At 41.0% G+C, this 27,114-nt stretch overlaps 1 protein-coding gene across 1 annotated transcript; it reads left to right on the plus strand.

The window, feature by feature from the left end:
* The first annotated feature begins 153 nt into the window (after window positions 1-153).
* zbbx (zinc finger, B-box domain containing) lies at window positions 154-24,552 on the plus strand. The gene is made up of 8 exons (XM_089013819.1): window positions 154-292; window positions 1,992-2,100; window positions 3,564-3,677; window positions 10,036-10,123; window positions 10,361-10,415; window positions 12,762-12,874; window positions 22,834-23,032; window positions 24,010-24,552. Exons 2-8 carry the CDS (start codon window positions 2,042-2,044, stop codon window positions 24,153-24,155), a joined length of 774 nt encoding a protein of 257 aa, XP_088869945.1. The 5' UTR covers window positions 154-292; window positions 1,992-2,041; the 3' UTR covers window positions 24,156-24,552.
* The last annotated feature ends 2,562 nt before the right edge of the window (window positions 24,553-27,114 follow it).

Genomic DNA, 27,114 nt, shown 5'->3' on the forward strand with positions numbered 1-27,114 from the left:
TCCGTCAGTCCGTCTGTACATCCGTCTATCTCTATCTGTCTATCTGACCGTCCGTCCGCCCGTCCATCCGTGTGTATTTTATGAGTGCAAACGAAAGGCGAGCTGGGATCTCTTGCCTCGGTTGTCACGGAAACAAAAAACAACACAGCTGAACGCACATGAACGCACACGTGCTTCTGCTAAACAACGACCACGACCACGTTTTTACCCTAACTTGAATGAAACGTTTTAAGATTCTTTTCAGTCATGTAACAGCCGGCCTCGCACCCACTATTTTTAAATAACACGTCAGGTGAGTTTAATCTATGTCGCTACTTGATTGTTTTCAATCGTCACAGGCACGAACATTTTTTGTGCTTGCCGTTATGTTACATGATATGTTAGAGTGACTCAATATAATTAAACATAATCGCGTGTTAGTGATGCAATATAATTGCTTTGTTGACTTGGCTGCTTTGGGTGTGGCTGTTTTAAATTAAACAGTCGTTTTAAATTATATACATAGTAGTGCTTGTTTGTTTTTTTGTTGCCTTTTTCTGCTCATCTCACGCTAATAGCTGATTTTATTTCAGCATATTTGATTTTAACAGTTTTAAGTTTACTGTTTGAGCCCATTCGTGGACAATTACCGATGTGAATATCCCAACAAACATAGTAACAGATCCTCAGGTATTTTTTGTGCCGTTTTTTATTGTCTATTCTTTTATATGGTGAATATAGAGACACAACTTAAGAACTAATGACTTTTATTGCAAACATACCCAGAAATTCAATGAGCAAGGAGCACATGTTCGAGTCTTTGTTTTGTTATCGGCTTGGACTTATCTACGTTTCTAACACATTTGCACCCGTTTTTTTCTCAAAGACTAAATATAGTTATGTGTCAACATTTGTAAATACTTGTTTGTCGATCCGTATCTGCCCTGTGATTGGCTGGTGACCAGTCCGGGGTTTACCTTTCCTCTTGCACAAACATAGCAATACAATACAATACATATTGATTTATATCCCAGGAATAGTCTAATGAAAAGTGGCAGACAATTACATTTCTAAATTAAAACATTATATGTTACTTTATTGATAGAGTGATGTTTATCCACTGTCATGACAATATTAACTATTTATCACCTTTGCTATACTCTACTCTGATCTCAATAATTGATGAGTACCATATTTTCCGGTGTATAAGGCACACTCGTAAGCCTTCATTTTCAAGATGCGCCTTACACTCCAGTGCGCCTTTATATGTGAGAAATATTGAGCCGAACAGGTCTTGCAACTAATGTCAGCAGCCAGGACTCCATTTCACTAGCCCCTACTATAGCGCCTTATAATGTGGTGTGCCGAGTATTTGGAAACATTTTATATATTTATACATTATATTTGGAAAACTGTTTTTATTCATTGAAGGTGTGCCTTGTAGTCTGGTGCCTAATATATGGACATAGTCAGAAAATACACCATTCATCGGGGGTGGGCCTTTAACTCCGGTGCGCCATATACACCGGAAAAGACGTATTTTGTCAATTGAGGCAGCGTAGTGTACGAGTGGTTGTAGTATTTGACAATCTATTGATGTGCTTCATTGTTCAGAGGTTTTGGATTAAAATCTCAGATTTGACCTCTGTTTGTTTTCCTTGATCTTGATTGGGTTTTCTTCTCTTGTTATTACGGCGTGTTCCCCTTTTGAGTGAAACTTAACAACCAGCATTCCAAAGCCTATATCCTTTCATCTGTGCTTCTGGCTCCTCCTCTGCTCTCGTTATCACAATCCACCCAATATGTCTCACTTAACTAATTTCTCAATAGAACTTTAAACAATTACTGCCAGTTGTTTTAACTACTCAGCATAGCCATTGGCAACTGTCTGCACTGTTCGTGGTTTCTCAGCAACATCCATTTTGTGGTCATTGACAACAATCCTGTACTGTGTTTATATTACGTCAGTGTGAGCATTCTCTTAATGGCATCACGATTGGATCTGATTGCAGAAGTAATCTCATCGTATTAAAGACGCAGGCCACTGAACCCAAAAGGAGACATGAATTTAAACAACTTTGTGGTGCTTCCCAAAGCAAAATCTTTCCAGTTCAGTGCCAGGTAAGCAAACTGCCAATGATGTGATAGAAACAAGAACCGTTGTGTAATGAATTGATTACTTTCCATATTTATGTATTGATTTATTCATTTATTTATTTGTTTGATTATTTATAGATATATATTTACTTAATTGGTTAGACATACGATTTCAGGGACGCATCTGGGCCAGGCCCTTGTACTATTGCGCTTTGTAACTCCACCGCCTCAGCACCGGCGCACGTCTATTATGATTAGCGCATATTGCTACATGATCTGACATACGTCTGTTACAATAGTTAAAGAAACACATTTAGTTAAACAACAATTGAAAACTTCGTTTTCCTTCAGAGGTTTTGACTTTCATCGTCTGCCATCATGCCTTACCGATATCTAGCCATAATCACCTTACATTTGTTTCGCTGCGTTCCATAGTCGTGGTCGAGGATATTTCGGGCTTTTCCATGAATGATCATATTCATTCATCCATAGTTCTTTGCGTTATTTACATTGAACATGGTGGATGGTTGCAATATGGAGCATAAGAACATGAGTAAAACTCTAAAATACATTATAAACAGGCAGCAAATAAACATATTCTCATTTTTTTAAGAAACGATCAAATAAGTCTGCGGAGGATAGTGACAATTCGTTGCAGCAAACCTGTTAATAGTGTTTTTCAACCTTTTTTGAACCAGGGCACGTTTTTTTTACATTGGATTTTTTTGCGGCACACCACGAACCATCTCGCAGGAAAGAGGCAATCAGTGACGTGTTGCTAGACGTACGAATATTGAATTATCCTCCTAGTCTTTTCAGCACGGACACAGGACAATGACATAATTTTGGCAGAAAATTATTAATAAAATTTCTAAAATTTTAAATGAATGAAAAAGGGGCATTGGATAGTTTCTCACGGCACACCTGACAATCTCTCACGGCACACTGCCTTAGAATATATAAAGAGCACAGGATTGATTGTGTAGTAATTAAAGAAAATTGAAAATGTTTATTTTATGTGTGAATAAATTGTTTGACTTAAATTAAAATTATTTGTTGATATATTAGAAAAATCGATTTTACTCAAATAATGGTTGTCTTTTGCAATTTAGAACTATCATGCTCCAATGAAGGCATTTTGGTTGATTTCAAACAGTTTTGTACACTTTGGGAATCTAGTTAAATCGGGCCCTGTCACATTTAGAATTTGGCCCCCTTTTCAAACATAAGGGGCCAGTTCACATATGCATCCCTGCAATTTATTTTGTAACCACAGTTAAAACAGTTTACACTTCAGCATGTTTAGTCACTCAACTGCACTGTCAGTGTGAATTAACTGATGAATATATTGACCAGCCACGGCGACAGGGATCTAGGCAGCGGATGGATTGAACATGTTGATGACAGCCTTTTGTATGAATGACTCTCATTAACCAGAATCATACAAATGAGTGTGCGCGGGCATGTGTTTGTGTGTTACCCGATAGGAACCCACAAAGCCAGCAGTTAGAGACATTGACTCTGGCCCAGCAGGGCAATGAACTGGAAGAGAAACTGCAAAAGCTGAAAGAGAGTATGAGAAGAGAGAAAGGCGAGAGAGGGTGAGTATCAATGTTGTGGGGAGAGAGGAGACAAGAAGTGGGAATGGACATTTGAAAGTGTAGCGGAAGACAAATAGCAGAAACTAGCAGAAAAAATAAGTAGACATTTTTTTTCATGTCATTTTCCTATGGCAAATATTCTGAAAGTTATTTGTTTTTCAAACTACTATAACAGACACAATTAAAAGCCACTTTTATGTGTGAGCTTTATTTTAATGTTTATTATTTAAATAGTTTTGGTTGATCCCATTATCTGGATTTGTTTGGGTTTTGTTTCCCCAGGAAATGTTCTCAGAATCTTATGGGAGGTACGTGTAAATGTTCTTTTGCAAAGTTTAAATGTTCTGATTAAAAGTCGTTACGTGTTCTGTGTCATGAGTAGTGGTGTCAAACACAAACGCAATTAAAACCAGAAACAGCAATTCCACCGCCACTCAAGTTGCTCATGTAGCACATTCAACAATAAAGTTGACATAAACATGAACAAAATGCTGTCAGGGAGAAATACACGGTTTTATAGTATCTAATCACATGAGTGTGCTCACATTCATTATTTGAACTTTTACTTTTTGAAAAAGAATGAATTATAGGTGTACGGAGGAGAATTTCAGTGGCATCATGGAAATACATAAACACAGAAATATAGACTTTTGGACACAATGTTAACATTTTGTGTTGCCAATGCATAAGACAACTGCACAAATTCAATTGTGTCATGTTCTGGTTGGCGACCAACGGGTGGCGCTGTCGGCCCCGCCTGCACCTGCACAGGTGCTGGTCGTCCCGATCAGTGGCAGACTGCCACGTTCGGATTGGCGACCAACTAGTAGCGCTGTCAGCCCTGCCTGCAGCCTCACGGGTGCTGGTCGTTCCAATCAGTGGCAGTCAAAAGTACTCCCGCACGACCAATCGGCGTCGGGTCATTGTATGTAATTGTATGTATTGTGCATTGTGTATGCTGTCCATGTGTTTGTTTCACCTTGGCGGACTTTTACTCTTGGTTTTCTTTTGATAATTTGTATTTTCTGTTCAGATGATTTTGATGTTTTAGATTTTGTTCCTGCTGACTTTATTTTAATACAATTTGTCAAACACAACCTCCTGCTCCCTCCTGCCTGCTTTTTGGGATCCACATCCGCCATCACCACCTTGCCAAACCGTGACAAATTGGAGGGGACAGAAAATTTACAATTTTACAACTGTGCACTAATTCCATTGAAGTACTTTTTTTCAGTCTGCTAATACATTCATCCCTCCATCCATTTTCAAATCCGTTTATCCTCACGAGGGTGGCGGGCTTGTTGGATCTTATCCCTGCTGTCTTTGGGCGGTGGGCGGTGTACTCCCTGAAGTCGTTGCCAGGCAATCGCAGGGCACATAGAGACCAACAACCATCTGCGCTCACACTCACACCTACGCAAAATTTAGAGCGATCAATCAGCCTGACATATGTGTTTTTGGAATGTGGGAAGAAACCAAAATACCCGGGGAAAACCCACGCAGGCTCGGGGAGAACATGCAAGTTCTACACAAAAAGGCCAGTCAAACCCTGCACCGGCACTGTAGGGCCGGCATGCTAACCAGTCTACTGCCGCAATGTACTCACTTTTGTGAATTTCTACATATAGATTAGGACTAAGTGAAAGATTATGATGACCTGTTGATACTTTTATTGTCACAAGAAAATAACAACGAAAAACATCGACCGAATGTGACATGTTGGTGGGTTGTAATTAGAAGGGCTAAAGAGAGAGGGATCAGACAGTTAAGAGGCTTATGCTAAAGTCCGGAGAAAGTGCCCATTTCACCATTTGTTGGGCAAAAAAAAACAAGTGATGGTTAGAGACAAAAAAAATAATCAGGGAGAGGAGGAGCAGGTTGAAGAAGACCCAGCAACCAAACAATCTGAGACACTAAGAGATCCCATTTTTATGTCGTAGTTCCAGGGTGCAAGTTCATACTGACGTCGCATTATCTCAGTAGAATAGTCCAGATACATGTTTGAATGTATATATTTTTTCAACCCACCCGAAAAAAAACTAATACGTACTGTAATAATTTTCAATTTTAACTCATTAGCTGCCAGTGCCCGGGTTTTTGACATTTTCACTCAAATAGCAGTACCCACAGAATATCGAGTTTTAGGACTACATCAACATTCAATGCAGCATAAGAAACCTTGGACTCTCTTCTTGCTTTATTAAAAAAAAAAAAAAAAAAAAAAAATCGTTTATTGCGAGCTTACTTTGTTGTAGAGTTATCGTGCCTCTGGGATTTGCTTCATTTTTTTCAGAAATCAAAAATACTTTGTTACAGTTTTGGGAGAATTGTAATACCACAAAATTACAGCGAACACCCATTACAGAACAAAACTGCATGTAACTGACTTACATTTCCTAAGGATTGCAGCTATCTATAGGTGCCACAAGATGGCAATCTTTATATCACACAAATCCACCCATGATGCGTGTTGCGGGCGCAGCTGCCTGTGTGATTTTGATACAGCAATTCGAAAATCAAAGCATTTTATTTTTGCACCACTTTTAACCAAGAGTTCTTCAAATGTAATGCTTGTCTTCTGTTTGCCACGCAGTGACCGGCTAACACACTAATTTAATAAGAATAAAACCTTTATTCGTCTCACAATGGAGATATTCCCAATTTATAACATTTGCATTTGACTAAAATATTATACTGCGTGTTTTGGGTATTTTAGATGCTATACAACGTTTTTCTGATGTCAGTTAAGAAACAAAAAAGTGATGTCGGTTGTCCTTTAACTGAAATTTTATTTTGGATTTATCAGAAATTTTACAGTTAGGGGGGTGATTAGTCATTTCACCTTGCATATTTATTCTTCATGCGATGCATACCATTTTGAATTTCAACACTCACAAAAACAATTTTGTGCACATGAGATTGGAGACCAGATATTGTTTTGTTCCATGTTTTGCCAACAATTTCAGATTTGACATTGTAAACGTAACCATAGATGAGCGCATCTGCATTATTCCCCTTTCATATCATCAGTTGCTTTCCGATTGGCAAAGCACCCGTCTTTTAATGTTCCGCTTTCGGATATGCAGATTTCTCAAAATTAAATCCTCTCAGTATTCCCTCTTCTAAATGTTCCTCCGCAGTACAATGGTAGTGAATCTTTGACAAGCCTTCCCTGCAGCTCTTCAAGCTGTGATTTATACTCTGGATGTACGTGTTGTTGTGTTTCTTTATTATGCAGCACTTTGTTTTTCTCTTTGCTTGTCCCCAAGATCACACTGCTTCCAGAGTAGATGAATGGCTTATCCTTGTATTACAGACAGATTCTGATTTTTTGGGCCCCTGCCAACCCCCCCAGAAAATAGCTGGACAAATTTAGTTTACCGGGAAGAAATGGAGACTTGGAACAAATGGAGAACATCCCTATATGATCGGGTCTGCCTGACTGCTGTCTTTAATACTGCTTTGACTTTTGGGGCTTGAAAAATAGTAGACTCTGTAAGTGGTTGAAAATGCCTGAACAGAAGATAGATTGAGAAGAAAGAAAGGTTTTCCATCTATGATCTCTATGAACTTTATTTTTCAATCGGTGGAAGCAGACAGGATGTTTGAAATAAAATGATTACCATTTTATGCCAGTTGTAAATGTAAGTCTGTGCTTCTGATCGTTTTTGGAGGCTGCAAAGAAGGACTTGCAGGCCTTGTTGGCTCTCCACTGTAATTACGGCTTCATAAGTCACATAAAGAAGTGTGTTCTTTATGTCTTGTTGAATGTATAAGAGCAATGTTATTCTTATATTTGGAGCCGTGTCTAGATTAAAGTCAGTCTGGATTTGGATATTGCAATCACCTTCTCAGAGTCAATTAGTGGTCGCCCAACTCAACTGTTTTGGATGGGGAGAAATGCGCACCTTTCTCCCATCCAAAATCCATGAAACACAAAATTATTTAACATTTCTTTTAGCATCATGACATCATTCACCCCCTCTCCTCAGAGTTCAGACATTCTTGTCAAATAATCAGCAATAACATTTGTTGTCAGGGCAGAGAATGTCATATGTGACAGGTCCTATTCTCCTAGTCACAGCGTATGGGCCATGCCACTTTGCCAGTAGCTTACTTGATCCCATATGCAACAATATTAACACCTTCTGTCCAGGGTGCCAATCTCTCCCTGATAAATTCTTGCCGTTATTCTCGCTGGAGATCCTCTTCCAGCTCATGACGTTCTGCATCTTCCGTTTCTTTCTGGAATTCTGGGTTCAGAAACCATGGGAATTGCAGCTTGTCTTAGATGATGAAACTGTGGAGGTTGGGCATGTTAGGTAACCAGACTTGGGAGTTTCTTGTGCGGGAGGAAGGTTCGTTGGCCTGGATGTTCGAGAGTCAGCGCCCTGGGGCTGCGGTCCCAGAGGAGGATAATGTTGACTAGATCGACTGTCAAATGTCCATTCTTACTTCTTGGTGCATCTGATCTCTAGATCTGTTCAATCAACATCACCTCTTGTCTGAGTCTTAGGCTTCACCACTGGTTCCATCTCACTCTGCTCAGTTCCATCTTTGGCTTGGCAACTGTCAGACGCCTCATGGAAAAGAAGAACGGCATCTTCTTGGGGCAACTCAAGCTTCTGGTTTCCTTGATCCCCTTCAGAACTCTTCAGTCCAGTTTGATTGGCCCGTGCTACACAACTTCTTCCTCGTCCCACCTTCTCCATCTCGGCTTCCTTCTATCTTTTCCACTTCAGCAAGGCGTAACGATCCCACCTTCTTCATGCAGGGTGAAACGATCCCACCACTGCCACCAATTGTCGTGCGGCGAGACAGCAAGCAGGTGGAAAGAGTGACATATTTGCTAATTTAAAGTCCACAGAGATCGGGAGCATCTCCTGAAGGGACAACGTGTCACCCCTGCACCAGCCGAGGTGCGCCTGAATTGTCTCCCTTGGCGATCGTCAGTTGCCAGGGAGATGTCGCCGGGGCGATTACCAGACCCCCACCCTTAGTGTCAGCACAACGCACGAACAGAGTTCAGGCAGTTGGCAGCTCTGTTGTTCAAACTCACCTGCGACCCTAAACTCACATTCACATTTACACGCATATATTGTTTGACGTTCTGCGCCAGGTGTCCAGCTCAACCAAAAATAAACAGCCTTCACAATTGCATAAATAATTCAATGTGATGAGCGTGAATAACTCCCGTCTGAATGAAGAATGTGTTTTCCCCCCCGTCTTCACAAAACTCTTTAGTTAATTGAGCAGTCCTGTTGCTAGAGAAAACACTTCTACTACTTCTAATACTTTTCAGTGGTTTTAAACCGTTAGCGGTAATGCGTTATGACAGTTGCTCCTTCAGCTAATAATGTCTGTTGTTTGTAAATGTGTCAAATTGTACTTGATTAAAAAAAACTTGGTGGAGCAAAACTGCCATCGATCAACCATGTATCTGTCGGTCGGTCCGTCGCCGGTCCGTCCGCCGGTCCGTTCGTCCATCCATATGTCTGTCTCCGTCCATCCATTCATCCATCTAAAAGGCGCACTGGAGTATAAGGCTGACCCTCCCCATGAAGGGTGTTTTTTCAAACCTTTTCCTAATATAAGGCACATCATCAATGAAAGAAAACAACCTTTCCAAATATAAGACACACCACATTATAAAGCGCTAAGGTGGACGCCATTACTATATATATATATATATATATATATATATATATATATATATATATATATATATATATATATATATATATACACACATACACACACACTATTGGCGTTGTTCCCCTTTTTTTCAGTCCGATCTACACGTTCTGCAAGATATTTCATTTGTTCGATTGGATCTAAGAATGCAAAGGTGTATCTTTCAATCCAACATCTTTGGAAATATGACTTTGTCCTGAAATGAGCTGCTCTGAAGTGGATGCTTCCTCTTTTCATTGCGTAGCCTCTAGTTACCTGTGCCTTCAGTAACATCAATGATCCTCTTTATTTTACTGGAGGCAAGCGGATCAAAACAAAGTATGTGAGAAATCAAAAGAACAACCAAGATTTAGTGGTAACATACATTTCTTCCATGGTATGTCCAACTTTGTATGTTATCTATGAGTAAAAATGATACAACATGGCTGTGAATGAGACCTCAACTACAGAACAACACTGAGCCAGAGATAGGCAATGGCAGGTTTCCACTTTGAAAAGCTTATAAGGTGCCGGTTACATGAGGGAATGTTTCAAAAAGAACGTATTTTGGACTTAATGAGTGGTACAGCTGTGATACATTTCTTGCACATTCATGAATGTTTGTAGAACTGATGGATCACACTAAAGTTGACCCAATACGTACTCCTTGTCTCTCTCTGTTTAGGCAATCGGGAATGTTTCATTGGAAATCTGATCAATTAGTGTCAATAAACAGCAACAGTGTGACACAAGGCAACAGGAAAATGCAAAAGGTAGAAATTATTAACTTTTTATGCTTCTTCAACCAATCCGATCCCCACCTGTTTAAAAGTGAACTAAATTTGAAGCTGTGGTGACATCCATTGGATAGTATTTGATCAATGCACCCATTCAAGCATGTATCCTCAGTTTCTAAATAAATGGCCCCATCTTGAAAGCAAATGTGACACCCCGGGATTTTGCAGACAAACCCGTTGAATGAAAGCCTGTTGTTTGTTCCCTGTTCTCAGCAACTGTCAGCAGGCAAAGTGAAGATCCGAGTGCTGAAGGATGAACCTGTAACAGGTAAGTCATCAGTCGTTGATTTATGCCGGCTTCCAAAATTTCCCGGGAGTCAAACTCGCGATTTTCCACGTGAATGTTCATATTTAAGAAGCTAACAACAAATAAACATTTGCGGAAGAGATAAGCAAAATAAGATGTTTCAACTCTGCCCAGAAATACATATACAGTACAACATCGTGCTGTTAGCAAGCTAGAAAGCAATCACGAGATGGCTAATAAAAGAAACCCCAACAATCAACTGGATTCAGGTGGTAGGTGAAATTTATGAAACGGAAAATCTTACATTTATTGTCCGAGGCCAGCGAGAGAAATTTGAGACTATGGGATACCTGGAAAAAAAATACTGCAACCTAAGGAAATGCTTGTAAAGATAGTTAAGTTAACCTATTGACCAAAATCCACTCAAATTGGTTTAATTTTTTAAAATTGTATTATGTCTTTTTTTGTTTTTTTCCCCCATTATTTTTCTTCTCATATGTCACATTGAACATGACATTGCATGTGCGGTAGTGCAAGAATTGTAACACGATTTATCGAGTTGGTTATGTGATGTATGTTCTGTTTCGGTGTCTGGAACAGATAATGTTCAATGTACAGTACTTAAACTTATGTCCTGTGAAGGAGTTGACCAGTTACAAAATCAGTACAAGGCCAGATCTCCTACATGAAGATGACAGGATAACAGGCTGTGTCTGTTCACCTCAGATTGACCCCAGGTTTCTCTGCTTCTACTATGGGCTTTGGGTTTCCTAACCTTGAAACTTTTAAATCTGATCACTTCTATTCTGTCTATTCTCTATCACCATGTTCCCCCTTTTCAACCTGTTTAAAAAATCATTAAAAAGTTGCTAAATGCTAAATGTGTCATCATAGGAACATGACAACATTTTCCAAAAATGTCTGTTAAGATACAGAATGTGGACGGAATGACCACTTCATGCTCATGAAAACACTGATAAAACATGATACACTTGTCACATCCTCCTTAACGCCAGGAGCGCGCCCCTCCCCTCCCTGCTCTCCGGACTCACTCACCTGTTGCTCATTTCCTTGATTGTGCCTTCTGGCTATAAAAGCTACCCGTTCCGGCTCGGTCTGCACCGGTGTATTTACTATTGTTACCCTGTGACCCAGCAGTACGCAGGTTGGTCCCGCTCATCTATTCGGTTGCTTCACCTTCTGTTTTACCCTGCGTGTCTCTAAGACCTTTCTTGAACTTATTGTCCCCATCGTGTATTTCGGATCCAACCCCTTCCCTTTTTTTCGTCGTCCATAGACTTCTGTCGCCACACCTCGAGCCGACGTGACAACACTGAGGGAAAAAAATGATGTGCTACTCCCATTTTATTTTGTCAAGTGGTTGAAAGAAATAAAATCATCTGCATGAAAATACTGCGCCATGGATTTAACGTATTTCCCGCATTATAAGGTCCTTATTATCCAGTGCGCCTTATATATAGAATTGTTTTAACTTATTCACTGCCACACACATTTATTCAGGGATTGAAAAGTGACATGGAGCGCCATTCCCAAATTTGTTCGGGTTTTGTTTTTTCTTGCGGTGGGTGCCGATAAAGCGCTGGTCAGACCTCTGGCAATGTTTAAAGGGGGCAGAATTCGCCTTTTTCCCATGTTAGTGCTTTGTTCCAGCTTCAGCTGTTTTTGAAGATGATATACTGTAGCCACAAAGGGACATATGTCTTCTTGTGCCGGTCCGAAGCCATGCCGGATAAATACAGAGGGTTGTGTCAGGAAGGGCATCCGATGTAAAAGCTTGGCCAAAACAAACATGCGGATCAAACCTCTAAAGATGGAGGCCACTGATTTGCTGTGGCGACCCCTTGAAGGGAAAAGCCGAAAGGAAAAGAAGATATAAACCAATATGTATCTATTGCATTGTATTTTGGACAGCCACCCTCATTTCAAGTTAATATAACTCCAGACCCATATAATTTCGGAATTAACTTTTTTTTTCTGAGAAGAAGAGAGTAATGTTTCTTATGCTTCATTGAATGTTTATATAGTTCTGGAATTCGAGTGACAATGACAAAAAACTCTGGCACTGGAGTGGACACATTTTTGCACGTCGGACAGTGAATGAGTTCAAATAAGTCATTAAGGAAAACACGGTACCTTAATAAAAAAATCTGATGATTCTAACATGTGCTCCCACTCGACAAAATAAAACAGAAACTACAACACACTCTAAATTTCAGCATATTCCACGTTCAATATGCCAGACACAAATATCAGCAACGAGTCAACCACTCAAGGCTCAGGTGATGCACTCACTATGTGCTATGTTTTGACGCCGATGTTTTCATCACTGTCTCTCTGCCTCTTTAGCTCCACCTCATCTCCCTCTGTGCGAAAGTTGTTGTTGTCCCCAGACGACAACCAGACAAAGCAAAATGAAGGCATCAATTTGTGGACAGGGAGACAGCAGGATATATCAGCAGGTATGCGTAAATCCACGGTGTCCGTTGATGGGATGTAAATAGAGTTGTGCTGTCCATTACATATTGAAACCTTTCTTTGTGGGCCGGTTGAAAGAATTCGTGGGGTTTTATGGCCTCACAAGAATCCACGTGGAGCATGCTCCATCTTGTTTTTCTTCCCTTTCGAGACTTTCAGATGGCAAAAATTGGATGGTCGCTAAAATAACTTTGCACTTTACTTCCACAAAGCGTGAATATAATACGTGCTCCGTTTGGGAAACCCCGGATAGACAAAAATGGTCTCTTAGATCATGACACAGCCTTTTTAGGAGTTTTAGAGTTTTAGGAGAAAGGGGAGAAAATGTCCCCAATTTTCAAATAAATCCAGATTATGAATTTGCATTTTATATCTTCCATATACAGCACATCTGTGCCCATTTTCTGATTAGATTTTTTTATACCACTGTTCCATGTTATGACCTCTGCTGCTTTTAATTGTAGTTTTCTGTTCACTCCCAATTCTATATCAGATGTCCCTCCTGTCAAAAAAGGTCGCCTTTCTCTCACATCTTTTGATATACAGTACTCCACTCTGTCCCCGATATTTACACCTTTTTTCTCCTTTCCTCTGGGCCTTATTTGCCCCAATGAGAAATTGGATTCTCTCCCTCCCTCATGTCGCCCAGTGTTTTTCTTACTTTGATTCACGCTTATTATAAATTAAACTCCAATTTATTCCAATGATGTGTTTGTGGTCAATTTAACTTTTCATTTTAAGTTCTTACATATAAATAAGTTCATGCATAACACGCGCATATGGTCATCAATATCAAATGCATGCAGAGACGCTTCCAAGAGACTGAGCAGAATTTTCCATCTGTCACCTCTGAGAACATTTCAAGTGGTCGAAACGCATGAGTATAAAGCAAAAAGGCATGGTGCCGACTCACCCACCTGACTCACCCGCAGTGAGTTGGAATGTATTCTGGGACAGTGGGACCTTGGCTTACGCACACTGTAAAACCCAACAAGTTGAAAGTACTCAAATTTTTTATGGCAACTGATTACGTCAAAATTTTTTAGTACAGTTTACTCAAAAGTTTTGAGTAACCTGTACAGGTTACTCAAAACAGGTTACAGGTTACTCAAAACTTTTGAGTAAACTGTACTCAAAAATTTTGACGTAATCAGTTGCCATAAAAAAATTTGAGTACTTTCAACTTGTTGGGTTTTAGAGTGCACTTAATTGGTTCCCAGACAGAGTGTGTAAGGCAAAAAGTGTGTATCCCAAAAATTAATTTCCCATAGGAAACCATTAAAATGAGAATAATCCGTTCCCAGGTCTCCATAAAATATAATTTTCAACTAAATAAGCCTTAAAACTACAAACAATATACCTTATTCTATAATAAATGGAATAATATAAATACACTGCACTGTATAATAAAGTTATTTTATCCATCCATCCATCCATCCATCCATCCATCCATCTTCTGCCGCTTATCCGGGGTCGGGTCGCGGGGGCAGCAGCTTCAGTAGGTAAGCCCAGACTTCACTCTCCCCAGCCACTTCTTCTAACTCGTCCTGGCGGATCCTGAGTCGTTTTATTTACCTTTGTTATGGCCGTTGATGGCTTGTTGTAATGCGATTCTGACTTCTCTTCCTGTGTTATGAAAGTCCGGTTAGGCGTCTTTTTCCAAATCTGCATTAAATACTTGCTGAAGTTTATCAACCTCTTCTATTGCCCGAGACCGTTGCTTTGACCGTTGCTTTGACGGAAACACCTTTAGCAACACACGCATCTTTAATAGCTTCTTTGTTGCAAAGGATGGTAGCAATGGTGGACTTAGCATCTTGCTACTGGGCCGTGAAGTCAGACAAACGCACACCTCGTTCGTGTTTCTCAATGATCTCCTTCTTCTCCTCGACTGTAGTTTTGTTTTGTCTTCTTCAGCTGAACACGAGCCTATGGTGGGGTCTTTTTCGGTCCCATAACAGCAAAGGTATCCGTGATAAATCCTTGAAGCCGAACGACGTGTGCACTCAGAGAAAAGGGGTGTGGAATGATAGGCCGGCTGTGACGCAGTTCGGTCGTGTCGTTTGGTGTTCTGCCACCGATAATTACTCCGCCAGCCGTGGTGGGGCGCTCCATGTGTATCCCAAAATGTAGTGCATATGGCAAGGTTTAATTTTCATAAATTTAATGTTCGTAAACCAAAAAGTTTGTAAGCCAAGGTGTTTGTAAACCGAGGTCCCACTGTACTGAGTGATGCTAAATAGCGCATCTGTGGGCTATATATAATTGCAGTGAATTGCACCTTGTGATGGGCATAATTACAAATATTATAATCACCACGAAGAACATAGTGAATAAAATTATGCATAATGGAAAACTGCTCTTCAAATGGTACGCAACTTTACTTATGCACCTACGTTACATCCGTAAATACCAGAAGATGAGAATTTATTGGTGGTAGCATGGTTAACACATCTGCCTTACAATGCAGAGGTGCATTGTTTGATTCCGGCACCGGCCTCCCGGTGTAGATTTTGCATGGTAAAAGTCTCTAAACCTTTTCCGGGCACTCCTGTTTCCTCCTACATGCAGGGCGTGGTAACGGAACACTAAATTGTCTCGGGGAAACCCCACACAGGCACGCGGAGAATATGCAAACTCCACACAGAAAGGCCGCAGGAATCAAACCTTGCACCACTGTACTGCGAGGCGGACATGCTAACCAGTCGAAATCTTGCCAACCTAAAAATTAATTCACAAATTCAATATTTATTTATTGCATTACTCAGTATGCAGGATAGGGGAAAGTGAATCATCCAAGGATATCAAGGAGCTTGTTGCAACACAGTGAAATTATGATGAAAAAATAATGTATTTGTATAATGAAGACAACTATTTTAGAATGTCCAAAATTATGTGCCTGAGGTAACTGGCTCATTGTCATCACCACCATCAAGCAGCCGCCGCCGCTTCTCATTACTCCTGGACCCCACTTGAGATACATCAGACTCACGCACACACACACACACACACACACACACACACACACACACACACACACACACACACACACACACACACACACACACACACACACACACACACACACACACACACCTGGTCACACACCATGTTTAGCAGCGTGCAGTATTGCAGACCCATTCTGGCGAAAAATAAAGGAACTAATTTCCTCCTGCTGTCCACCGAAGAGTAGTGATAAGCTGCTTGTTGTCTAATAATTCTGTATGTTTGATCCTGGGAGAGTGGCTTTAATTTATCCCTTGGCAAAAGAAGGAAAATAAGGGCCAGCTTTATGGCACCATTAGAAAGCAATGTACCTTTGTGCCGTCCAATGTTGTACTTTCTTCAAAAAAAAAAAAAAAAAACAAAGCGAAACACACACAAATACAGACACGAGGTATGTAAGGTAGAATCCACCCATCGATCCAACCGTCCATTTTATCAACTGCTGGAGACTCTCACAGCTGTCTTTGGGGATTTGGCGGGGAGCACCCTGAACCGGTTGCCAGCCAATCGCAGACGTACAACCATCCACGCTCGCACTCACACCTCGGGACAATTTAGAGCATGGGTTCCGAAGTTAGTTAGCTAGTTCCGGGGGTCAGATCTTGCCAGCCACATTATTGTGTGTGCCATTAGTGAGATATGCTACAGCAGGGCTTTGGGCCCTTAAAAATAATCCCCTTCCTCTGTGTTTTCAGGCACCTGTTCATTCTCAGCCCCCGACTCTGACCTCTCTTTTGTGCATGCAGGATTGTACGACATACATTTGCAGTCAGTCACAGCAACATGCGAAAAATGCTTACCAGAGAAAAATATGGGTTTATTATGCTGGTCTTGATTGTCATGTGTCCTTGAGTGCTTTGAAAGGCGCTTATAAATAAAATGCTTTATCCTCCACACATTCCAAAAACATGCATGGAAGGTAGATTGCATGGAAGTTAAATTGAACACTCTAAATTGTCCCTAGGTGTGTGTGTGTGAGAGTGACTTGACTGTGTGACTGCGATTGGTTGGCAACCAATTCAGGGTGTCCCCACCTCGTGCCCGAAGACAGCTGGGATAGGCACCAGCATTCCCTGCCTGCGACCCTAATGAGGAATAAGTGGTACAGAAAATGGATGGATGGATGGATTATCATGATTATTATTGAGAACACAAAAGAAACATCCGTGTATATATATATATCTAAAAAATCCTCGTCTCACCCACCATGGGTGGTGTCTGTCCCCATTTAAGCTCGGGGCCTCTACCAGAGGCCAGGAAGCTTGAGGGTTCTGCGCAGTATCCGTGCTGTTCCCAGCACTGCGCTTTTCTGGACCGAGATATCCGATGTTGTTCCCGGGATCTGTTGCAACCACTCGTCGAGTTTGGGGGTCACTGCCCCAAGTGCTCCGACCACCACAGGCACGACTGTCACCTTTACCTTCCAGGCTCTCTCCAGCTCCTCTCTGAGCCCTTGGTATTTCTCGATTTTCTCATGTTCCTTCTTTCTGATGTTCCCATCACTTGGGACCGCTACATCCACGACAACGGCTTTCCTTTCCCCTTTATCTATGACCACGATATCTGGTTGGTTGGCCATTACCATCTTGTCAGTCTGTATCTGGAAGTCCCACAGGATTTTTGCTCGGTCATTCTCCACCACCTTGGGAGGTGTTTCCCATTTTGACCTTGGGGTTTCCAGTCCATACTCCGCACAGATGTTTCGGTAGACTATGCCAGCCACCTGGTTATGGCGCTCCATGTAGGCTTTCCCTGCCAGCATCTTACACCCTGCAGTTACGTGTTGGATTGTCTCAGGTGCCTCTTTGCACAACCTACACCTTGGGTCTTGTCTGGTGTGGTATATCCTTGCCTCTATGGCTCTGGTGTTCAGGGCCTGTTCTTGGGCAGCCAGGATGAGTGCCTCTGTGCTGTCCTTTAGGCCAGCCCTCTCTAGCCACTGATAGGACTTCTTGAGATCAGCCACTTCTGCTATGGTTCGGTGGTACATCCCGTGTAGGGGCTTTTCCTCCCATGATTGTCCCTCTTCCAGCACCTCATCCTCTGTTCCCCATTGACTGAGACATTCTCTGAGTACATCATCCGTTGGAGCCTTCTCTTTGATGTATTCATGGAGCTTGGATGTTTCATCCTGGACAGTGGCTCTCACACTCACTAGTCCCCGGCCTCCTTCCTTACGGCTTGTGTACAGTCTCAGGGTGCTGGACTTGGGATGGAACCCTCCGTGCATAGTGAGGAGTTTTCGGGTCTTAACATCTGTGGTCTGAATCTCTTCATTTGGCCACCTTATTATTCCTGCAGGGTATCTGATCACTGGCAGGGCATAGCTGTTTATTGCCCGGGTCTTGTTCTTGCCATTGAGCTGGCTTCTGAGGACTTGCCTCACCCGCTGGAGGTATTTGGTCGTAGCCGCTTTCCTTGTTGCTAATTCGAGGTTGCCATTGGCCTGTGGTATACCGAGGTACTTGTAGCTGTTTTCAATGTCTGCTATTGTTCCTTCAGGGAGTGAGACCCCTTCAGTGTGAACTACCTTGCCCCTCTTAGTCACCATCCGACTACATTTCTCCAGCCCGAATGACATTCCGATATCACTGCTGTAGATCCTGGTTGTGTGGATCAGGGAGTCTATGTCCCTTTCGCTCTTAGCATACAGCTTGATGTCATCCATGTAGAGGAGGTGACTGATCGTAGCTCCATTTCTGAGGCGGTATCCATAGCCTGTCTTGGCGATTATCTGGCTGAGGGAGATCAGTCCTATGCAGAACAGCAGTGGGGAGAGTGCATCACCTTGGTATATGCCACATTTGATGGACACTTGCGTTAGTGGCTTGCCATTGGCTTCAAGTGTGGTTTTCCACATCCTCATCGAGTTTGCAACGAAGGCTCTCAGGGTCCTGTTGACCTTATACAACTCCAAGCATTCATTGATCCATGTGTGTGGCATCGAGTCATATGCTTTATTGTAATCAATCCAGGCTGTGCACAGGTTGGTATGTCGGGACCTGCAGTCTTGAGCGACTGTTCTGTCAACCAGCAGCTGATGTTTGGCACCTCTAGTATCTCTACTAATGCCTTTCTGTGCTTTGCTCATGTATTGATCCATGTGTCCACTTATCTTAGCCGCAATGATGCCTGACATGAGCTTCCATGTTGTGGAGAGACAGGTTATTGGCCGATAGTTGGAAGGAACTGCACCCTTTGAGGAATCCTTCATGATCAGGATTGTTCGCCCTTCGGTTAGCCATCCTGGGTGAGTCCCATCCATCAGCAACTGGTTCATTTGTGCTGCTAGGCGCTCGTGGAGAGCTGTGAGTTTCTTTAGCCAGTAGGTGTGGACCACATCCGGGCCTGGTGCCGTCCAGTTTTTCATACCTGAGACTCTTCCTTGTATATCTGCCGCTGTGATGGTAACTGGTGGTATATATATATATATATATATATATATATATATATATATATATATATATATATAGCAGTGGCGGTCCGTGCATTTCACACCTAGGCCTTCAGTGAAGTCCGACTTGAACAAATATCCCTCGTAATACCATAATTTATGACACAACGGCTGGAGATATCATTTACAAAAGCACACGCACGCAGTACTGGGCGTGGCATCACCTTAATCGTCTACAACACAGGCAATTACACATCAATAAATCTGCATCAGCAATTAGAACTTGTCACGATATGTGATACTGCAAACACTTAAAAATAAAAGGCAATTTAAAATCATTTGTCCACAAAGTTTTATTAAGTCCACCAAGAATATGCAATCTTTAACAAGATTTTACGCAAATTACAAAATGTCAGTTTAATATAAGAAAAACAACAAGACGTTCACAAAACGAACTATTTGTTGAAAATACAGTAAAGTCTCGTTATATCGATATCGGTTATATCGATAGTACCGCTTATTACGATATTATTTTCGTTTCCCTTGCACATTTCTAGTCTTTTTATGTATAATTAGTACCGTTTAGTACGATACCCGGTTGTTACGATAATCCGGTTATTACGGTGCTCCTTTTCATCCCCCGCCAGCCATTTTTGTTGTTTACATCGATATATCCGTCGCGCCATTGGTCAACTTGGTCACGTGTCTTGGTTACGTGTCACGCCATCAGTCGCGCCATTGGTCGACTTGGTCAGGTGACTTGGTTACGTGCCCAGCACTCGTGTAGCAGAGCCATTTTCATTTTCAGACGCTAGCTCGTGTGTAGCAGACGAGATTGAAGTGTTTGTGTTAAAAGGTAAAAATGGGAAGCAGAAGAAGATTGATGACTTTTTTAAATTGTATACATAATACAGTAAAATGTAAGCGTTGCAGTTTCCCTGTTGTGTTATGTACATGCCCACTGTACTGTATATGAATGCAATCGTTTTTCGCAACAATGTTTCTTGTTTTGTCTGCTGAAGCGCGATGATTTTGAAAATTATTAACATTCCATACTGTGTATTAAAGGACAGCCGATGTCACTTTTTATTCAAATGCAAATAAAAATGACTTCACGCCAAGACGTCTTGCATTGCTTGTGAATCCAAACAATGGCTTCAGATTCGGATAATATGCTTTCTTGTTACACATCCAGTTATGAATATGTTTCAAATACACTGTAGTTCTGAAGATTAAAGCATACATGTTTACAATCATTAAAGAATTATATGTGCCATTTTGAGGCAACATTGGGGGAACAAAAAAGGGAGCTAATGGCCAGCTCCGTTTCTTATATGGCGCTTGGCTGCCCTCTTTTGGCGGCTTTTGTTTAATGCAGTTCGGCGCAGGAACGGATATATCGATAGTCCCGGTTATATCGAAATTTGTTCGGACTCCCTTGAGTATCGATATAACGAGACTTTACTGTAAAAGTAAACAAATCTTTTTCATTTGTTCTTGAGAATAGGCCTACATGCGACAGCGAGTTGTCCTCTCCTTCAGCCATTGTGGGTTAAAAAAGCGAGTAGATATACTTGGTTTTTTTGCTAAAGTTTCCGGGTCTGATCTGTTGTAGCTTGGTTGATTTGCATAGCGCTGCCTCCGCTGAGGGCTGAGGTAAAGTGAGTATCCAATCACAGGACGCGTACATGTCATGTTCAACGCGAGGCCCTCTAGCTGGCCTTACTGTGCCAACTCGTGATCTGATTGGCTATCGCAACTATATATCAACTACATGTGCCCGTTCATGTACAGCACATAGACGCCCTCACTGTTGATTCTGAAGGCGTCGGTCAGATTTCATACAGCCTGGCGACACAAGCTAGCTGAATTCTGATTGGATTAAAAACTCTGACCTAAAACTACAACACTGAAAGGAGCATAACCAAATGGGTATACTATAACATCAAGAAAACAGTATGTAGAATAATTATTTATATATATATATATATATATATATATATATTTTTTTTTAGAAAAAATACTTTTTTAATGAAATTGACTTTTATTATAATTATGATAATGATGTCTGATTATGTTAGGCCAGCAGAGAAGGCCTTGCTGGCTCTGACGGCCCACCACTGATATATAGACAGATTCTGTGTGAGGCTGAGATTTTAACCCTCAAACCACATTATTTTGAGCAAAACACTATACCCTGTGCACATACCGTTCATACCAATGATTCTTGAATTTGTTCAAGGCTGATCTTTTACTTTTTTCATAGTGTTAGTTTTTAACTCTTTCACTGCCATTCCCAAATTTATTAGGGAATTGAAAAGCATGATGTCGAGCCCCATTCCCGAATTTGGGGGGATGCCGATAAAGCACTGGTCAGATCTCTGGCAATGTTTTTCCCAGCATTTGCCTTTTGTACAGCCCCATTTCCACCCCATTTTAAGCTCAGTTAACTCCAGATCCATCTAACTTTGGACAAAATGGATTATTATTGTTACTTAACTCTTTTTCCTGATTAAAGAAGAGAGTCTAAGGTTTGTTACACTTCTTTGAATGTTTATGTAGTCCTAAAACTCAATATTCTGTGGGTGCTGCAATTTGAGTGAAAATGACTTTTGGGTGCAACACGAGGTCCCTATACAAAAAAACAAGTACAGCAAAATACATTGACCGCTACTATGCGTCTTTTTTACGGTAAAGGGCGGTCCTTTAGTGACGTCACGTACGTCACCAACTCAAAAACAAGACTTCCTGAATATTCAGCGCAAGTCTTAAAACGTAAAATATAGCTATATGCGATGGAATCTTTGTAAAATACGCTCAGTAGAAGTCATTTGAAGCCATTTTACAAATTATGGACACAACTTATCCAGAGACGTCGGTTGTCCTTTAAGAGACTAATGTATTTGGTGGCGGCTAAACCGGGGAAAAAAATGATAAACCAAGCCAATATTGTTGAGATATTTTATTCATGCTACTAAAATCTAATATTTGTTTTAATGAACAGCGGTGCAATGCACTTTGTGACATGGATAAAATGAATTTCAAGCAGGCTGTGCGATTAATACAATTCAAATACATACTACACCGTATAGTAGGTCTTATATTTAGCAAGTGAGCGCACAGTTGATATTAATATGGCACCCTGCGCTTATTTCCGCTTCAATGAGGAGCTGGCCAATTAGTTTTTGATTACGCTATTGTCACCAAGCATCTACATTGAGCTTTCATATGAAATGGCAAGGGGCATTTTTACTTGTTTTTGCCCGCACAAATTGGCAATTACATATGCATGGGTTCCAATAATCTCATTAACTGTCCCTTCCATTTTGTCCCTTTGATTTCCTTGGCAATGCAAGAGCAGTAGACAGTATACCGATTACAATTGGTGATCCTTCATCAGGAAATGTGGTTTTTGTGAATAATTTAATTTCTGTTCATGTTTTACAGTGCGGTTGTAGTAGTAGATTAGCGGAGATTAGTCTGAATCACATTTTGGCATGCATTCTAATTCAGTGCATTTCCCTTTCTTTTTTTTAATTGCAGATGTTGATTAGGCATCATGACGAAAAGAGAGCGGAACTGACTAAAAAGGAGCACAATAAGGATGTTGAAAAGGATTCTCTTCTCGGTGGAGAGTATGATGAGGAGGAATCAGCTAGATCTTTCCAGGCGGCTCTCAAGGAGTGGAGAAACCAAAAGTGGGATAATGCCAGTTCATCAGGAACTATCTATACTCAAACAGGTGAGAAATAATATAAGATGATCCTTGTTTCATTTCGAGCGAAGCGAGCATCACACCTTCCAGATTTTTGAGCATTTTTCCTTTTAAATAGCAAATGATAATGAAATGAGTTTCACGGCAATCCCATTGTCTCCATCTCCTTTGAAACTATGGAAAAAGTCCTATCGTGCCCATGTTCATGCGACATCTCAACTTTTTTTCTTCCTCTGTGCTATTTTCACAAAGTCTCAATTGGTCCCACCGCCCGCTTTACTTTCCCTCGACGCTGATGTGTTCAGGGCTTCCAGAAAGTGCTTGCCACTGCAGTCAGAAAAATAATCCACTGCAGTTGCATATTGCGATAATGAGAGAAGTGCAATGGGTGGCTGCACGCCACTCCACCAACCTGATTCCCTTCAGTCGTGTGCATGTTGATGTGTATTTGTACAACCTGCCTTCCATCTCATAGTAGTGGGTCTACATGTGCAGCATATTTCTGCATATTTATGTCTGTGCTTCTAGTGGTGTTATGCTAGTTTTTGTGTGTCTGTTGTGCTTCCCTACTTTCTCTGCCTTACAATTCGGACAGATTTTTCCCCCTTCTCCCTGTGTTCTGTACTCTGCAAATGACTGCCAACCCCTTCAGCTCTAATTATTTCTGTCAAGCCACTGGCACACGGGTCAACTTTAAAACTGCCACTGTGGACTTCTTAAGTGTTGAGAGCAATCATAACGTTTTTCTTTATTTCCGCACTCTGCATTTCCCCCCCTGATGTGGGGATGTTGTGTTTCCTACATCCCTTTGTTAGTCTATATGAGCCTTACTTATTACTCGCCTGTGTTTGTCACTGACTGTAGGTAGCAATGAAAAGATGTTTTCCCCCCTTTTTTAGAGAATATTCTACTTTCGTCTGACATATTCGCGGACTGTGTTTTCTCTCTCTTCTTTCTCTCTCACTCCCTGTAGCCCAATTTTATTTTTGTATATTATCCCCCAGTATCAATGTCAGGTCGAGCAGCGCAAACTGACTTCCCTCTAGAGAGAGGCCGCAATGAAGGCAACAACGCACTCGTCAAGGTGCCATTCCCCGAAAGAAGTCTTACCTATATGGATAGGTTGCTACTCAAGAAGTGCCGCAGGTAAAGAAGGAAAGAATGTTTACATGCATACAAGAGTGTTGTTTAGCATTTCAGTCTCTGTATTTTATTAGGTTTCACAAATTTACTTCCATGATTAATATAATGCCAATGTCGTAGTGGTGTGTATCTCTCCCCCTTCTTAAAAAAATCCATTCAATATATATATATTGCGATAAAAGGAGTGTGATTTGAGTTATCTGGTTCATTTTAGTCGAATGGTTCATTTTGGTTTGATTCAGTGAGATTCAACTGTACATGATCTGACTCAGATTAAGAGGATATGACATGCTGATTTTAGTTTTTTTGTCATTTTGTAGAAATGACCTTGTCAGTATGATAAAAATGGCTTTGCAAAATATATTCATTTGGTCAAATCAGCAGTCAAAACCAATATTTACAAAACAAAGACCACTGAAGCCAATGCTATCTATCTATCTATCTATCTATCTATCTATCTATCTATCTATCTATCTATCTATCTATCTATCTATCTATCTATCTATCTATCTATCTATCTATCTATCTATATATATATATATATATATATATATATATACACAGTGGGACCTCGGTTTACGAACCCCTTGTCTGACGAACTTTACTTTTCGGTTTACGAACGTTACATTTCTGAAAATTTTACCCTGGCATACAAACTATTTTTCAGGATACACACAGAGCTGCCACAATGAGTGATGTGTCGTTCGTGAATGAGCCCGTTCTCCAAACAAGGAAATGGCAGCGGACATTTTTTGTCCTCTATTCCCCGCCCCCAGTCGTTGGTTAAAGCCACGTGATTGGTCAATAACGCAGCAGTGGGGGATGGGGTATAGACAGAGAGCGAGTGAGGCCGTTCTCCAAAAAACAAAATGGCGTCTTCGGTTAAAGCCACATGATTGGTCAATAACCCAACAGTGTGGGGTGCGTGGGGAGGGGTTAAACATTAAAGAGGCAGGCAGACAGAGAGAGAGAGAAAACACACACACACGAAAGGGAGAGGACGGAGCTTGAAACAAAAAAAAAAAAGAAAAGGGGGAAAACAGGCAAAATGGTGAAAAAAAACAGTGAAATTTGGACCAATTTCAACTTTGATAGTTCAAAAGCAGAGTGTAGACTGGAAGGTTAAATATCCCATCAATCAGGCTCCACAAATAACCCGCACAAGTCATCTGTACACTTGATGCAAAAAGCTATTAACCCAGCTAAACAGATCACAATTGATGAACAAGGGACCATTCCTCAAGATGGTGAAAGAAGCCTATGTTCCTCATCAAGTGTTTAATGCTCAGGAAACCGGACACTCCATTTCATCAAGTCATTAACGACCATCACAAAGGTAAATAAAATAACTATTGTACAGTACAGTTTATTTCTTTAATCATAATACTATAGCACATTTATTATACATAAAATATTTTGTGTAGTTTTAAGGCTTAGAAAATTAGAAAGTAAAAAAAATATGTTTTATGGGGACCTGGGAATGGATTATTCTCATTTTAATGGTTTCCTATGGGAAATTAATTTTTGGGATACACACTTGTCGCCTTACACACTCTGTCTGGGAACCAATTAAGTTCGTAAGCCAAGGTCCCACTGTATACTCACAGACTTGATCATACTATTGAAGAAGAGACTTTGATTGGCAGTAAATATTCTACGCAAGTGTCGTTGGAAAACGTTCGTTGAAAATTTAGTTGTGCTACTGTAAACAGATAAACTGCAAAAACAGTGAAAGTCCAACATCAGTGAATGTGCAAGAACATATAACAATATAACGTGATGAATGTTGTGTCACAGAAAAAAGGGGATTGTTGGATTGAACACTTATTTACAATAAATCTTACAGCAATTGAATTCTCAAATACCTGTGCTTTTACTTGATTCTCCTGCACTTTTTTTGCATATATATTTGTTATATGTTCAAGTTACTGCATATGTCTCCTTTAAAAATGAGTCCATATCCGAAAACCCATATCCGCCTTGATGACACTTTTAAATTTGAGGTGTTTACGGACTTTTGGGGGATGCTGTTTTATTTACTATTGTACTCATGCGATCACATTTTCATTTTTTTTTTTTTGTACATGAACATTCTGTTTTGCCACTGTCTCTCTTTCTACCTCTCAATTGACTCACGCCATTGTTTCGCAAGGCAGTCACTCAGTGTGCTGTTGACTTTAGGAGAGCTCGGCTTCCGCAGAGCCCTGTAATTACAGCACTTTATTTAAGCGGCACCTCTCTCACTGAGTAGCCTGCCGGAAACTGGGCTGGAGGGGATGCACGCTACAGTGCACTTTTTGGGCCCACTGACCACCTGAGCGAGACTGCGTTCAATCCCTCGCTGCAGCAGCCTTTGAGTGAGGAACAGAGCAGGGAGCCGATCTAAGTGCAATAAGCCTGCAGCCATGTCGGTGGCAGAGCTTAATGAAGAGTCAGAGGGACTGACTGGCTGACTAGCTGGCGGAACGAAGGAGTGAGACACTGAATTTCAACACGTATCTAAGAGTGAAGGTTGGGGTATGGACTTTTTTTATCGAACTCACTGAGGAAAGAAGTGTACCGGAGTCGTAAACATCCCAGAGTCTGTGACTCGAGGGGTTGTCAGGCCGATGACCTGAATTCTTCGGGTAGGGTGATTGAGCACATCCTTCCATCAATGCCAAAGTATATGTGATAAAGGCGCTGAGCCCTTTGAGAAAATCTGTACGCCGAAAAATTGATGACTTGCCCAGCTCATATGAGCATTTTCACCCTCACATTCAACCAACTTCATTACATGACAATTTCTCCAATGTGAAACGAAGAAAGGTTTTCTTATTGTTAAATTTTAATATCAAAGGTGTTCACTGGGTTGTACTTAGGACATTGTATTTCGCTACTCCTTACCCGGTCAAGTGTGTATCAACTACTCTTGCTATGGCATATATATACTTATACTTTACTTATACTTATCTACTATATATATA

This window comes from Hippocampus bargibanti, linkage group LG14, assembly GCF_051943395.1.
Source record: "Hippocampus bargibanti isolate YZ-2025 linkage group LG14, ASM5194339v1, whole genome shotgun sequence".
NCBI classification, from domain to species: domain Eukaryota; kingdom Metazoa; phylum Chordata; class Actinopteri; order Syngnathiformes; family Syngnathidae; genus Hippocampus; species Hippocampus bargibanti.